This window comes from Pleurodeles waltl, chromosome 5 (genome assembly GCF_031143425.1).
Source record: "Pleurodeles waltl isolate 20211129_DDA chromosome 5, aPleWal1.hap1.20221129, whole genome shotgun sequence".
Taxonomy (NCBI): Eukaryota; Metazoa; Chordata; class Amphibia; order Caudata; family Salamandridae; genus Pleurodeles; species Pleurodeles waltl.
The window spans coordinates 746,147,441-746,163,647 of record NC_090444.1 but is presented as its reverse complement, the minus strand read 5'-3'; the positions used below and the strand labels follow the sequence as shown (position 1 = coordinate 746,163,647).

The window sequence follows — 16,207 nt, the reverse complement described above, 5'->3', positions numbered from 1 at the left end:
TCTCAACATAATTAAAACTAGAAGGAACTGAAATATATTGACTGTTACCTGGCCCTTAGGCCCTCATAACTTTTCTCCCACATAAGCTACCCACGCCAAATATGCGTCCTTTTTTTCCAGCCTCTTGGGGATTTTATAGGTACCCAGAGCTTGTGGGTTCCCCTGGTGAAGACCAAGAAATTAGTCAAAATACAGCTAAAATTTAGTTTAAAACAAAAAGAAAATGGGAAAAAAGTCCTGCAGAATAAAGTATGTGTTTTTTCCCCCTGAAAATTGCATCAACAAAGGGCTTGTGATGCTAAAATCACCATCTTCCCAGCTTTTAGGAACAGGCAGACTGGAATCAGAAAACCACATTTTTCAACACAATTTTGGCATCTTACCGAGACATACCACATTTTTACTATTTTTTGTGCTTTCAGCCTCTTTCCAGTTAGTGACAGAAATGGGTGTGAAACCAATGCTGGATCCGGGACAGCTAAACATTTCTGAAAAGTAGACAAACTTCTGAATTCAACAAGGGGTCGTTTGTGTAGATCCTTCAAAGTTTGCCTGCAGAAAGTAACAGCTAAAATAAAACAATATTGAAATTGAGGTACAAAGAGCCATTTCTGTCCACGCTTTCTTCTATAACTTTTTACAACTATGGCAGATTTTGAAAGCAATATACCGTTACATCTGCTGGCTCTTCTGGGATTGTAGGTTCATCAAGAACCCTAGGTACCCAGAGCCAATGAATGAGCTGCACCTTGCAATGGGTTTTCATTGTATACCGGGTATACAGCAATTCATTTGGTGAAATATAAAAAATGAAAAATAGGTATCAAGGAAACCTTGATATTTCCAAAATGGGCAAAAGATAAGATGTTGAGAAGCAGTGGTAATTGGCACATCCCTGAATTCCTGGGTCCCCATACTAGCATGTGAATTACAGGGCATTTCTGAAATAGACTTCTTTTTTACACACTATTTTACATTTGGAAGGGAAACATTTAGCGAAAGACAAGAGGTAATAACACTTGTTCTTCTATTTGGTGTTCCCCCAAGTCTCCTGATAAAAATGGCACCTTACTTGTGGGGTTATGCCTAGTGCCCGCAACAGGAAATGCAACATGGAAACATCACATTTTTACATTGAAAACTGACGTGTTTTTTGGAAAGTGCCTACCTGTGGATTATGGTCTCTAGTTCAGCTGGCACCTAGGAAAACCTACCAAACCTGTGCATTTTTTTAAACTAGACACCTAGGGGAACCCAGGATGGGCTAACCTGTGGCCCTCTCACCAGGTTCTGTTACCCAGAGTCCTTTGCAATCCTCAAAATGTGGCAAGAAAACACTTCTTCCTCACATTTCGGTGATACAAAATTGTGGAATCTGAGAGGAGCCACAAATTTCCTTCCACCTAGCATTCCCCCAAGTCTCCCAATAAAAATGGTACCTCAGTTGTGTGGGTAGGCCTAGTACCCGTGATAGGAAATGCCCCAAAACACTACATGGACACATCAAAATTATCAATTACAAAGCTACCTGTTTTTGCGGGGGTGGGGGGCACCTCCGTTTTTGGTCCTGAGCTCAACAGCCATCTAGGGAAACCTACCAAACCCAGCTCTGAAAACTAGACACCCAAGGGAGTCCAGGGAGGTGTGGCTTGCGTGGATTCTCCAGTGTTTTCTTACCCGGGATCCTCAGCAAACCTCAAATTTAGCTAAACAATCACATTTTCCCCTCATTTCTGTGTGTGATTACTGCACTGGTACAAATTTGCAACCACCCATCATTCCCCTCAATCTCCTGATAAAAGTGATACCTCACTCGTGTAGGTGGGCCAAGTGCCTGTGACCGGGAAGAGCCAAAAACATGTTGAAATTGAGGGGGGACCAAAGCAGGTCTAAAAGGACAGTTTAAAAAAAAAAAGTTTTAGGCTGACAAGTGGGGCAACATTTTTATTGGTATAGATGCGATAATGCTGGGTGGTAGGAATTTTGTGGATTCCTGCAGATTCTGGAAGGTTCCATCACAAAAATGTGGAGAAAATGTGTGATTTCAAGCAAAGTTGGAGGATTGCAGGGCATTGTGGATAAGAAAATGGTGCGTTTTGCATGTGAAGCACACCACACTGGACTCACCCAGTTTAGTTTTCAGAGGTGTCTAGGTCTCACCGATTTTTCTAGATAGCAGCGTCCCAAAGTCAAAAAAGTGCAGCCCTCACCATTACAAGTGGGACGATTTTGAGAGTTAGCCAAGTTGTCATGGCCCAAATGTAAAATCAAAACTCCAAATAATCAAATGTCCTCTTACATTCCATTGGGATAAGATCTTTTAGTGTGGAGGGGAGAGCTGAAAGACTGCTACCCCCCTTCAGTTGGGTTGGGGGAATAACCGTGCCTATATTGGTTTGTAGCCACCACCCCACTATTTTTTATATGTTTTAAATTCCCTGGCATCTGGTAGGCTTTCTGCCCATCCTCCCCTGGGGAGTAGATCTAGGGTAATTGCCCTCTCTGCCCACTGGTGGGCAGAACAACTTTGTCCCCATTTATTTGAGGTGGCGGTATGGCCATACCCCCACCCTCCTTTTAAAAAAAAATCTTTCCTGGTGTCTAGTGGGCTTTCTGCCCCCCCTTGGGGGCAGATGGGCCTTACAAAAATAGGCCGCTCTGACCCCAAGCAGGGCAGAAATGACCAACAGTAATGTACCCCCATGGGTGGGGAGAGACCCTAGCCCAAGGGGCTGCCCCGTAAACAAAACACACACCTGGTGCCTAAGTGGCATCTCCCCGCCTAAGAGAAATAGGCCAATCTGCCCCCTTAAGGGCAGAAATGGACTAAAATTAATTTGCCCACCAGGGTTGCTTCCCATCTGTAAAAAAGAAAGAAGAAATTCCTGGTGTCTAGTGGTTTCTGCCCCCCTTGGTGGCAGATTGGCCTAATAAAAGTAGGCCGAAATGGCCTAAAATAAAATTGCTCCCCAGGGGAGCGATCCTTGCCTATGGGGTCGCTCCCCACCTGTACATTTTTTTAAATCATCTCTGGTGCCTAGTGGCTTCTGTTCCCCCCCCCCCCTTCCTGCCCCCCCCCGGGGCACATCGGCCTAATTAACATAGGCTGATCTGCCCCAAGGGGGGGCAGAAAAGGCCTAATAAAGAGATGCCCCCCTTGGGGAGCAGCCCTTGCCCAAGGGGCCGCTCCCCTTGTTTCTTTGCTAAAAGTAAACAATCTCCCTGGTGTCTAGTGGGCATTCCTACAGCCTGATAGCTATGCGATCGGGCTGCAGGGATGCTCAAAAAGACATCAAAGGAAAGGAAAAGCTTTTCCCTTCCTTTGATGCCTCTCTGATCTCCCCCAACCCCTGATCGGAATAGAAATTTAAGCATTCTCCTTTCCATCACGATGGGGGTGACCTCTGATGAATTCAGCGTGCGATCGTGTGCTGGTGTCATCAGTCGTTACTGGGGAGGGGTGTGGGGAGGGGTCGGGAGAAAGGGGAAGAGATTCGTCTTCCATCCCTGCCCAGGTGAGGGGGTGGGAGGCCTACGGGGGAGCACTAGCGCTCCCCCCTTGGGCCGGGCCCAGGACGTAATGGTTACATCCTCTGCACCCGAGCCGTGCAGCCAAGGACATAACCGTTATGTCCTCTGCACCCAGGAGCTAAGAAAAAAGATCAGCGAGATCACAAATATCCACCATTCATGAAATTGCGGTAAAATTTAAACTTAATATAAAGGGTCATCTCCATTTTGTCCGCTCATCTGAAATGACATTTTGATTTCTGACTTATTAACTGAAGGTCTTTGCAGTAACCAAATTGGTATACATTGGATTGTTAATTAACACTTGTGGTGGAAAGCGCAACAACCAAAATTTTTCGATTGTCAAATTAACCAGTATTGGGAATGGAATATTTCTGAGAACTTCTCAGCAACTGAGAGTGTGTTCCCTTCATGGTATTCACAGGAGGCTTTTTTGTGTTTTTTCAGGAGATTTAAACATTTCTAAATCCAGTGCGCTGATCTTGAGGAAGGGTTATAGAACCATCATTGAATTCAGATCTTTATAATTATCCTTTTGTGAGCATTACTTGTACAGCAACTCAGGCTCTTAATATTTTTGGAACTTGTGCTGTCAAATGCACCGTTAAGCCCTAAATTTGTTTTAGATGTTATGATAGGATAACCCAGACCTTTCTACAGAGGGTCAGACTGTATTGCTGCATGTGGTCAGTGCAATAGAGATGTGAATGTTTTCCAGAGGTGCTTTCAGCACACATTCTAGCTCTGCAATTTTAGGCAAATAAATACTCGAAGAGTTTTTGTCATGTTTGAGCTGTTGTCCTGTGTCACACACCATCTCCCAAAAACTCCAGAAAAGATAGCCAGTGGTGATTACATTGTGTTCCTCCATCCCCTAATATATTGACATATTGGGCCCAGTTCACAAAGTCATATTTATGAATGAAAATGCATGCCTGTCAAGTATCTGCCAATGGATAACTATTGTTTACGAGTGCATAATTGTACATCACAGTTTTGTAAAATTATGCAGTAGTCAACCCTGTGAAAGAAGTGGGGATTGGGAGGATCAACCAAGGTCTGCCTTCAGACTTTGTGAATGCCTGCCAACTCGTGATTTTGTTGGCATTCTCAAACTGCTGTCTGACCCTTTCCCCACTTAGAAATTGTTCCAGGGTGAGAAGGGGAATGGACCACTCCAAGAATTTGTGAGGTGCAGGGTAAGGTATTTCTGCATGCATAAAAATATTTTCTTGTATAAAAGAGTACCTGTGAAGCAACTTTTCTCAGTGAGAAAATGTACTGTTAGTACGGTCTGAATTTTGGAAACAGTAAAATCCAAATGTGTCAACCAACTAAAATGTCACATGACATCCCCAGAAGTGCGCCTGGAAACTGGACACTGGCTGAACTTTAAAAGCCTAGTAATGCCAATATTTGTGACTTCCAAAAAATAGTAAATCTGCAAACATTAATAGGAGTGCTCCCAGGGGTGCAGATCTACTACAATCTTTGTAAATCAGTCATTATATATGTTTCTGTTTAAGATAAAAAAATAAACAAATGTAAACTGCCTCTTGGTGAAATGTGAAATGTGAATGAGAGAAAGCGACACAGACCCTACTCGGACTCCATACCCAACTACCAAGCAAAAAATGCATTTAGTGGGGGGTGTCACACCCCAAACAACTCCTAGAAGATAAGCACTTTCTGGAGCTTGCTAATGTGGAGAGAGCTACTCTGTGGGGCTGGAAAACAAATAAGAAACCCCTTCATGGTGCAGAATAAAGTTTAGTTGAACTGTTTGTTAACTGACAAATGCTGAAGTCCGTGTATAAGTTTAATGAAAGAAGGATGCCGGAATATTGGAGATTCTGGTAGGTGGGTTTATTTACTGTGAAAAAATAGTTCTATCGGAAGAGAGAAGCCTGGGCCAATAAGCTGTCTGGAAACTCAATGTGGAACCTCACTTGTTATAAAAACATACTAAGATTACATACAGGATGCCACATATTTCCCTCCCTAAAACAACAAACAATAACCACATGAAAAAAAAAACAAATCCAAAAGTAATGATGAAATGAAATAGTACATAGCGACATGGCCAAATGTTCACCACATAGTTTACATAACATAAAGACCCTAGAATATTTGATAAACCATTTACTTTGTAAGTGGACATTGTAAATGCCTCAACGAATTACGTTTAAATCCACACACTGAATTTATGGCATTGGCTAGATTTGTATCTATGTTAGACTCCTTACCTTTACGATATAAACACTATGGTCAATTTATCACTTTTCTCATGTTCCACACCTTTCCATCTATTGATTTAACTACCTGTTTACCAACTCTCACTACTCTCATGTGAGCCGAGAAGTTAGATGATCCAACCATATCTTTTTTTTAACATAAACCTAATGACCTTCTCTTACTGCAGCTGACTTTTCTGTTTGAGCTATGGTTAGCCTGTTGACATATTTCTAGAAACCGCTTACTTTCCCTGGACTTAACACCATCACAACTGTTTCTTTCTACTAAATCCATCATCCAAACTGTGTCAAGTTACATAATATGATCCCACCCCTCATCTTTTTAAAAGACGATTTCTCTTCTGCAGTTCTGGCGGTAATGCCATATGTCTGTACCCATTATTTGATTCTTTGAAGATCATCCTTCCCATTACCAATACTGAGTGTATCCCTTCTTTTAGTACTCTTATCCACCTTTCCACAATTTCGTTGTTCTGGGGGGGATATAGTGATGACTGCATATGTTCAATTCCATGGCTTGACAAAAAAGTTATTTTTATTTCTACAAATATTAATTGAACTCCATTATCAATATCAATACTTTTTGAGAAACACTTCCTTTCAAAAACGTATTTCATGAAATCAGTAACATTCTTAGATGTAACATGACTCACCAATTTTGCTTCTGGCCATTGTGACATTTTATCAATTAAAACTATGCAAAATACTTGACTTCTAGATAAGCAGATTGAACTGACTGGATCTAACAAACTCTTTCCCAAACTCTTCCCGATCTGTACATTGATTGCTTGGAATAATCCACCATTTTCTGAGATTTATTGCTCCTGGAACTCTTCTTTTCCTGCTCCCCATTGCAGCATGCCACTCACGAGCCATGTTTACTACTGTTTGCCTCAGGCTCTATGGAAGCACAACATGCTGTATCCCCAGCATTAGTACTCCTTCTTAACCCATTAATTTCTCAGCAACATGAAACTATCTTCTTCTAAGATACATCGTTCATTTTAAGGTGTAGTGGGATTATTTGGGCTGTATGGCCAAAGTCACCTTTGGGTTTATTGACAGATACTAAGAAGTTTCTTTGACCAAAAGCTGTAAGGCACGGTGATCAATCCCTAGCAATAAGACTGAAATTATTTCCTTTATAGAAAGTTCAGATAGATGTCTGTCTTTATTTTTGTGTTATTTACAAAATGGAGTCTCTTGTATCAAAGGTTAGTCACTACCCTGTCTGATCGGTGATTGAAATGAGGTGTCAGGGGTAACTGGAACATTTACACCTACAGCAGATCATCCAGTGCCAATCCCTAAATGTCCAGTAGAGAATTAACACCTTAACATTCCACCAGCGACTGTTCCAAAGATCCTAGCAAAGGACTGTAATCTTTTACACCAACATCTCCCTAGGTAAGTAGTAGTCCATTCAAATGACACCCAAAGGCCCTTGGGCAAAACAAAGACAAATACAAAGTAACAAGAATAAGATAAAAATGCATAGAAAAACAGAACAGATGTAGGAGCACCAACCCCTCGCTGGCATACTTGAACCTAACTGGTACTTTTTGTGGTAGAATGAGAGGCAGTGTTTCATGGATTCAATATAAATTACACAACTTCCACCAATGAATACTTGCAAGCAGATGGTCACGATACACAGTGTAAGGCCATCTAGTTCATCTTCCCGTTTGCCTGGACATGATATAAAGCTAATTGGTGGTAATGCATATTTTACGGCTGTAACAACTCTTGTATTTCATGTGAAGTAAAATGGCCTCCAATATCAAAAGGAACTCTCCAAGAAACTATGTTTTGTGATCTTTATCCATTATGAAATTTGTCCACAATAAACATATTCTTCCTATTTATAAATCCCATTTTTATACCAATGAGTGTAGCAACCTGGGCGAACAACTTAACCTGATGTGCTGAAGAATATGGAAGGAGAAATGATCAGGCTACGCTTTTGGCCCGAGGCCTATTTGGCAACACCCTAGGGTGAAAGAGGTTCGAAAGGCCCCTAAAGTGTTATTGCTCCTGCAACATGAAGTATTCTCTGATATCAGAGTCTCAATTTCAGCATCCATTGAACGCCACCAGCAATCTTATCTGAGACATTTTACAGCGTGTCATGCCTAAATGGCCTTCCTGGTTTCATGCCATGATTCTTCTAATGCAGATTTGTCCCCCACTGATAATTCATTTCATACCCCCTTTTTCCAAACAGCATTCTTTCGGTCATCCTTCTACTACAAGCTTTCTAACTATATATAATTCACAATCTGGCATAGAAGCAGGCATCACGTATTATTCTGAAATCTCCAATTTGACGTGGTGTCAGTACTTGCAGTCTAAAACTCCTCATATTCCAGCTGCTTATTTTCAGCCTCCAGCTGTCAAGAGATAAATAAAAAAGGCAATCTGTTTTGGCTTTTTTCCCACCAGAAAATGTTTATGGCGTTGTATTGTTTCATCAGGCTTGAGGATAGTTGCTCTAATCTAGCTTTGCTCGTTTATTGGTTTTGACCTCCCCACTTTGCCCCTGCTGGGATAGAAGCCAAAAGCTTGTGGTCCATCCTTGGGCCAAAATTCCTCTTTGTTGTTTGACCTATTTTACAGCCCAGTCGTTTGCGTTTCTTTCTCAATAGCAATACATTTTCTTCCATAGCACATGATGTGTGAAAAGCGAACCCCAAAGTGGATTTCTTATCCCATTAAAATGAAAACGAAAAGCCCTGTCCGAAATGCTACCGTCTGCAGTAGCACGGCATACCCTATCAGGAATAAATGCCCCCAAATCTGGGGCAGGCAATTCTTTTATTTACTGTTTGCCTGTCTCATTCGCTGTTATATGGGAAGGCATGGTTTGGAGTTTTTATACATAGCTTTCAAAACCTACGCTTCCGGAACTCAAAATATATTTTTGTTGCAATTATCCAACCCCCTTTCATATTGTTGTTACCCATCTAGTTAATTGTATTCTCTTGAACAAATGTTAAAGAATACCTCAGAAATTTAGATTATGAACGTCCTGACAACGAACGGGCTAAGTTCATAATTTTACAGCACATAGAATAGACCAACGATCTAAATGACAGGATTAAAGGTGGACTTTAAAAGGTTTCATAAGAAAAGGGACAAGTAACTTGCTTAACAACTGACCGTATGTTTTATAGCTCTCATCTAACCTATTTGTTATCTGTATCTTTTCTAATCAGTGCATGTGCCAATTTATTAGCTGGTACCGGTTGGTAGATAATCAGTTTGCTGTTTCACAAGATGCATCATTTATAAAGCATAGAAAGTTGTTGCTGTTTTTCAAAGGAAACCATGTACCGTTGCAGACCACACAAGTTAAGTAGGCAGTGATTCCCACTTTGTCCTTTCTCTTTGAGAATGAATGAATGTATATACAGTTTCTATCTCGAAAATAAACTATGGCATATGCACTGTGCTTGCCAAGTTCAAAATACATTGTGCTCGATTACAGCAACTACCAGGATGGTGCTATTTTTTGGCCAATGCTAATTTGCTGTGATATGAAGCACCACATTACTTGTTTGAAGTGATGTGCTTCTTTGCTCGATTTATTGTTGCTACAACCATTGCTGTTTTGCAACTAGAAAAATAGTGTTTAGTGATTTATCATAGACATCATCGACACCATTTGTGCACTTATTGTACTTCAGCCTCTTGGTTTTTCTCTTTTTTTAGATATCCAAACAATGTAGTGTAATTTACTGCTCTCTATTACTTTGAACTGGGAATTGCCAAATCAACCATCCGAGAAGAAACTCGGACGTTTGGCGAGGTGGATGACTGGAGGCTTCAATGTTATTAATATTGTTGACAAAACTGGATGAAGGTGGGTGAGCAGTCTATTAACATCACAGTACATAGGTACCCCTTAACATTCCCTACTGGTTTGGAATGGTATAGGCAGGAATATAAAACACTTCTAAAGCTGCTGTCACTTTTTTATTTTCCTCAATTGTTGCTAGTGTCCCTTCCTTGTTTACTGACTACACCTCATACTCATGTCTGACCAACTAGTCCAGATCAGTTCTTTCTTTCTGTCTATTAGTGCAACGTGTTAGAAAGTTTCAACAGACTCGGTCCCCTTTTTTGCATATTTGTGCTTTTTGTGATGTCTTTGTTCCTGTAAGGGCCGTTTTTCGATTCTGCCCCAACAAAAGTCTCCCTCCTCTGTACAAACCTTGAAGACTGCCTTCAGGCAGTGCATATAGTGCAGTGAATTCTTTGCTACTGATCCTTACATGGCCTGTGTGTTCTTTATGTATTTTTACTGGTATATTTGGGTGACGTCTACCTAGCTGAAATCACTGATAATAACACTGAAGCAGTGTGGGCATTTCCTCCTCTGATTTGGGGTCCTCAGCTGTTCATTTAGGTGGCAAAACGTATTGGCACATGCACCATAAATGTCTCTGAACGTTTCAGCATCCAGTCACACACATTTGGGCCATGTGGTACTAGATGACTTATTCAAACTTGATTTTGCAGTACTTCAGATGGCTACTCGTGGTCTCGAATACCACCAAACAGGCACTGAGCACTCTGGGGTTGCTTGGGCTTCTCAAACCAAATTCCCCAGAAACGTTAATAGTACCTCTTCCGTGTAACTTTATCAAAGGTTGTATTTAACTTCATATGATGCCCTGGTAATTCTATTGCATATGCACTTGGGGGACCAAAATAATCTGTTCCTCTCACTAGCACCTGTAAGTTGCACAGTTCAGAGAGAGAAGGAGCTTCACATCCTTCAGTACACAATTCTCTACCAGGCCCTTCTTAGGAAGCTACATTTTTTACATCACAAAAAGCACAAGGACAAAAAACAAGAAAAGGGATAAGAGTAAGAGAGCATTGTTAATCTACCCCAATATCGGCTCCAGCATTAACGCATCTGTACCTCATCCGGTACAATAGCTGGATCTTCAAACTTTACCTAGAACTTAATTGAACCTTATGATTTTTCTTAACACTGAACTTTCAGCCATTTTAATAATTGTTTGTTCTGAAAGTTATTCTCCACCTCATGAAGGAACCCTCGGACTCGACCCTCTAGGTTTTAATTATTTTAACTGGCCTCTATAGAATCATTATTTATAATCCCTCCTCACCCGCCTGCTTGTCAAGTTGTTTTCACTAGAGAGAGAGAGAGAGAATGAGAGAGAGAGAGAATAAGAGAGAATGAGAATGAGAGAGAGAATGAGAATAAGAATGAGAGAGAGAATGAGAATGAATATGGGTGGGTTTGTGCAAGTGCCACCACTGATTTTGGCACAGAGCTTGATGGCAACCTGCAGCCATGTAGTTCCCCTGGCCTACCTGCAAATGAGATCCTTGCAATATCATCTGCCTGCTCAGTAGGGCCAGCTATGTAAAGCTGCAACTAAAGAAACATATCATCTCAAAAGAGATTGGCTGCTTTATCTCACAGTGATTTCAGGAATTTAAACTCCCCAAGGATCAGTCCTTCACACGCCTTTTCCACAAATCACAGTGACGATTGGCTTCTCTGAGTGCTCTACCTATTTATGAATTGTCTTGATTTTTGGTCAGCCCAAGACATTTGGGATTTCTTGAGATAGATCTATGTTCAGAAAATGGCAGTCCGAATTTTACATAGTATGCCTCTTACACAAAGGTGATAGTGAAATATCCTAAGATGAGGCCCACCATTTTGACTGGTAGAGAAATTTCTCTATACTTTTTGACAACTTCTGTGGTTCACAGGTGTGGTAGTTTGAGGACTGAAAGGAATTCTGTGCTAGAGGTCTGATGTCACACATGATGTCAGGTTAGAGTGTAGGGGAAGGGAATTCTGAGAGTGGAGAAGAGCTGTTGGAGAGAGGCTGTCTTGCTGTGTTGTGGATAAGGTACTTCCAATAAAGAACTTGGGGCCAGATGTAGCAAACGGTTTCCGACTCGCAAACGGCGAAAATCGCCGTTTGCGACTCGCAAACCTGAGTTTGCTATGCAGAAATGCATTTTGCGAGTCGGGACCGACTCGCAAAATGCATTTCAGAGTCGCAAATAGGAAGGGGTGTTCCCTTCCTATTTGCGAGTCGGAGTGGTATGCAACTCCATTTGCGACCGCGTACGCGGTCGCAAATGGAGTCGCAGTTACCATCCATTTGAAGTGGATGGTAACCCACTCGCAAACAGGAAGGGGTCCCCATGGGACCCCTTCCCCTTTGTGACTGGACCCCATATTATTTTTTCAGGGCAGGGAGTGGTCCAAGGGACCACTCCCTGCCCTGAAAAATCCGAAACTAAAGGTTTCGGTTTTTTTTTGTAGTGCAGCTCGTTTTCCCTTAGGGAAAACGGGCTACACTTCAAAAAAAAAAAACCTGCTTTATTGAAAAGCAGGTCGCTAACATGGAGGCCTGCTGACGTCAGCAGGCTTCCATGTTAGCGAGTGCCTATACTCGCAATGGGGCCGCAATTTGCGACCCACCTCATGAATATTCATGAGGTGGGTCATTGCGACCCCATTGCGAGTTGCAGTCGGTGTCTGAGACACCGTACTGCATAGCAATTTGCGACTTGCAAATTGCGAGTCGCAGGGACTCGCAATTTGCAAGTCGCAAATTGCATTTTTGCTACATCTGGCCCCTACTTCTCAAGCAATTGGACTTCATCTTTATTACAACAGGACTCTTCATAAAGTCAAGTGTTTAACAGGTTTTAGGTGATAGTCTTATTTCGATCAGATTTAGCTTTCAGAACTGCTTCTACTATCCATCACTGGCTAACTCAAACTGCAGCAGTTATCTATCTCTCCCTATATTTCTGATGTTGAAAGCATTACTACAAAGCTTCAGAGAAGCTGTTGTGCACACCTGTGTATGAACATCACTCGCGTTCCACGAGTTGGTTCAGGGAATGACCAGAGGACAGGCCGTGTGCCTACAGCCCACTATAAATGGCTAGAGGCCATGAAGAGTGGGTTTTGGAAGCTTGGGATCTGTGGCGCAATGGAGCGATGGGCCTCTCTATCAAAATCGGTTACCTGATGGACCTTTCTTGTCGAGTCGAGAGGTGAAAGGAGTTAGCATTATCCAAAACAATTTTCAATTAACAGTGTAACACATTAGGGTACACAGTGAGGACCAGGATTCAGGAATACAGTTAAGGAATTTTATCACAAGTTAACTGTCAGGTTAATATAAATAAGTCTGAAAAACATGCTGTAAATCTACAAGATTACAACAGGATAACCAAATCCCCTGAAGACGTTCAGGCAAATCGGCATGAGACAAACCAGAAGTTCAGTTACTACACTATAGAATATTAGCAATAAAATCTGATGCTCAGAAAAAAGTCTTTGATCCGCTCTCTTAACCATTGGTAATGTGTGAAACCATCTAGCCTCGGACCTAAATGAATTTAAATGAGTAACTCGGGGAAAATCTGAAAAAGCGGGGGAAAATGTTGAAAAAGGAGGAACATTTTTATGCACTTGCATATCAAGGAAGGTGTCAGTGTTTCAGAAGCTCGGTAAGGAGTCTTCTAGAGGAAAAAATAAGTGTTAGCTTAAAGAGCAAAAAGAGAAAGCATAGATGGCTGCACCTCAGAAAGTCCACAGGAATAGTGGCTTGCAGCAACTGTAAGAACACTAGTTAATACCACAAAATTCTCTAAGCAACACCCCTCGTTCACGCCATCAGGAGTTTCATTGTCCTTTCCATTTGAACTTTGTGATCTGCAACATTGGTGGATTCTCCCAGACCAATCCTAAGAAGGCCATTGTTCTTGGACACCTGTAAATCCTGTCTACATTACTGAATAGAGACTTCCAGTTAACACTCTGTTTCTCCATGTTTCTCATCAAAGTCTCTTTCTCTGTCTGTTTATCACTAGTACCAGTGCTTTAAATGGGCCGGTACTCTCCGGTACTGAGTACCGGCACTTTTTTATTTTGAGAGGGAGAGTACCGGCACATCTCAAGAAAAGCGTACTACTTTTAATTGGAGAGTACCGGCACTTCTCAGAAACAAGCAGGTACTCTGGTACAGAGTACCTGCACTTCTATTTTTGCATTTAAAGCACTGACTAGTACATTGTAACATCTATTCTCAAGCTAACAATCCATGTGAACTTTCCTGTAAAGAAAGATATGCGAGCAGAAATGGAAAATAACATTTCATGGCAAAAGAAATTCAGGCCTAGTCATGTCAAGTGTAAACATATAATTCAATGGTGCACATTTAATATGTCAGTTGTGCACATAATACTACAAATGTATGAGAATGTGAGTATACGAATTCAAATTAAACTTGTATTACAGTTTTAGGTAAAAGCATTGCAACTTTAAATACACAAGAATAAATGCAACTGAATACTAAATTTTGAATGCAAATGTGAAAACATTAGTGCACATATGTACATGAACTCTTATATTTTCTTAAGTAAATACAATTCAGTAGCATGAGGATGGTTTCTATCTCATTTCCAGGCTACATTTCATTTAATAAGGTTAAGGCACCCAGAGTATATGATTTTCTAGTCCTACAGTAAAAGCACTCCAGTATGGAGTTCAAGTGCAACACTTTACATTAATAACGTTAGAACGCACAAAGTATGTAGTGAAACGTGCACATATATATTGCATATATGTGACGTGTAAGGGTGTATCCAAAATTACACTGTTCCAGGTGCAAGGTGTGTATTGCAAAGTATGTTCCCACTTTGGCCAAGGGCCAAACTATACTGTTTAAAGAAAACCAAAAACTTTGTTATAGGCAAGTTAAGTTTTAATACTACAGAATAAAACAAAATATATTATTAAAAAAAATGAAATCCCCTAAAATAGTAATAGTAATAATAAAGGAGACGTTATGTTATGAGATGAAATCCAAAAAGACCACTGAAATTCACAGGTTAAGACGAGCCATGCAACCATAACTGCCAGAAGTAGTGTTCTTGAGTGTATGGAAATACTTTAAGTGAATCTTGATTTAATATTATTTACAAAAGGTATTGTTAGCTTAATATGAAAGGATTTTTTGCTGAGCTATTTGTATGGATGTGGGATGCTAGGTTTGTAAAGAAGCTAAAGTCATTAAACGTGATCACTGCGTTTAGAACCATCACTGGACAAGTATTGTGTGTTGTAATCTTGTCAGTTTTTAGGTGATTTTCAGTGCTGGTCTCAGTATTTGGGAACATGGTCATGTAGACGGTGAAGTATAGCTCAAAGCCTGGGACGATAATGGGTGAAAAGTCATCAGGATGATCAGAGCATTCAGAGGTTATCATATGACTTCCGTCTTTGTTGTTATAGGGATTATTGTGTGGGACCTCCTGCATCCCCACTCATACTGATAGAGAATTGTGAATGGACTGGGAGTGGAGGATTTGTGACGACACACAAATAAGAGCCCTTATGGTGGTTGGCTGCTTTCTCTACTTGCTCCGTTATTTGGTGTGCCGGGACTCATGAAGTGGCTGGTCATGGATAGAGGATGGGGAAGAATAGAAGGGAAATGGTGACTACTTTCTTTTTTAGTTGCTTTACCTTTTTATTTTTGTACTTCTTTCACCAGGCTCCAATAAGGAATTGACCCCCCCGGGCCACTTTAAAGGCAATAGTAGAGTGACCATAGGTGTCATGTCAACTGTGTAGAGTATGTCTAGAATCTAATGTTTCCATCATCAGTATAACCACTCCGTCAAATACTTCCCTCATCATTACAGAAAGCCGCTAGAGTGATATAGTTATTGAAGAGTCTAAAATCATGTGATATCAATCTGGCTGCAGCGATGGCCAGTGATGATGACTTAAAACACTTCATGTATGATCTAAAAAATTCTACTCAATGAAATAAACTCATTGTTGCCTAGGTAATACGAGTAAATTATCAGAATGCAAATTGGTTAATGGGACTTCAACTACCTGATCTCTGCAAATAAATTACAAACTTTGATACGGAATTTAATTTATTGCATTGAAATCTGGATAATAAATATATTGTGGCCATGCTGAATTTGCCCATTTCTAATTCCAATTTCACATTACATCTGGCCCTCACAGATATGACCTGACTCTGGATGAGATGAGGGATTTGGCTTTTGAAAGAGTGAAATTCACCCTGGCTTTACCACAAGTGCAGCGTGCGTTTCAGGAGATGGTAAGCTTTTTAAAGCAGGTATCATTTGCTTGTTTAATTTGACCTGTTAACTCCAACCTGTACATGCAACAAATTGCACAATTCATGATATTTCTTTATCTAGCCTTTTAAGATTAAACTTTTTATTTTCTGCACCAAGTTTATTTTGAAGCTTGCGTTGCCTTTGTACAGTTAAGTGGCTGAGAAAAGGGCAAACTGCACTTTAAGATGGCAACTTCCTCACAACTTTCCAAACATGTATTTAAGCAAAATGTATTCTTTTTT

At 40.8% G+C, this 16,207-nt stretch overlaps 1 protein-coding gene across 1 annotated transcript in view; it reads left to right on the top strand.

Moving 5' to 3' along the window:
- ACOXL (acyl-CoA oxidase like) overlaps positions 1-16,207 on the top strand; it is a 981,865-nt gene that overhangs the window by 153,354 nt on the left and 812,304 nt on the right. Inside the window, exon 2 of the mRNA XM_069234707.1 lies at positions 15,847-15,943. Coding sequence (XP_069090808.1) covers positions 15,847-15,943 — 97 coding nt within the window. The remainder of the gene's footprint in view (positions 1-15,846; positions 15,944-16,207) is intronic.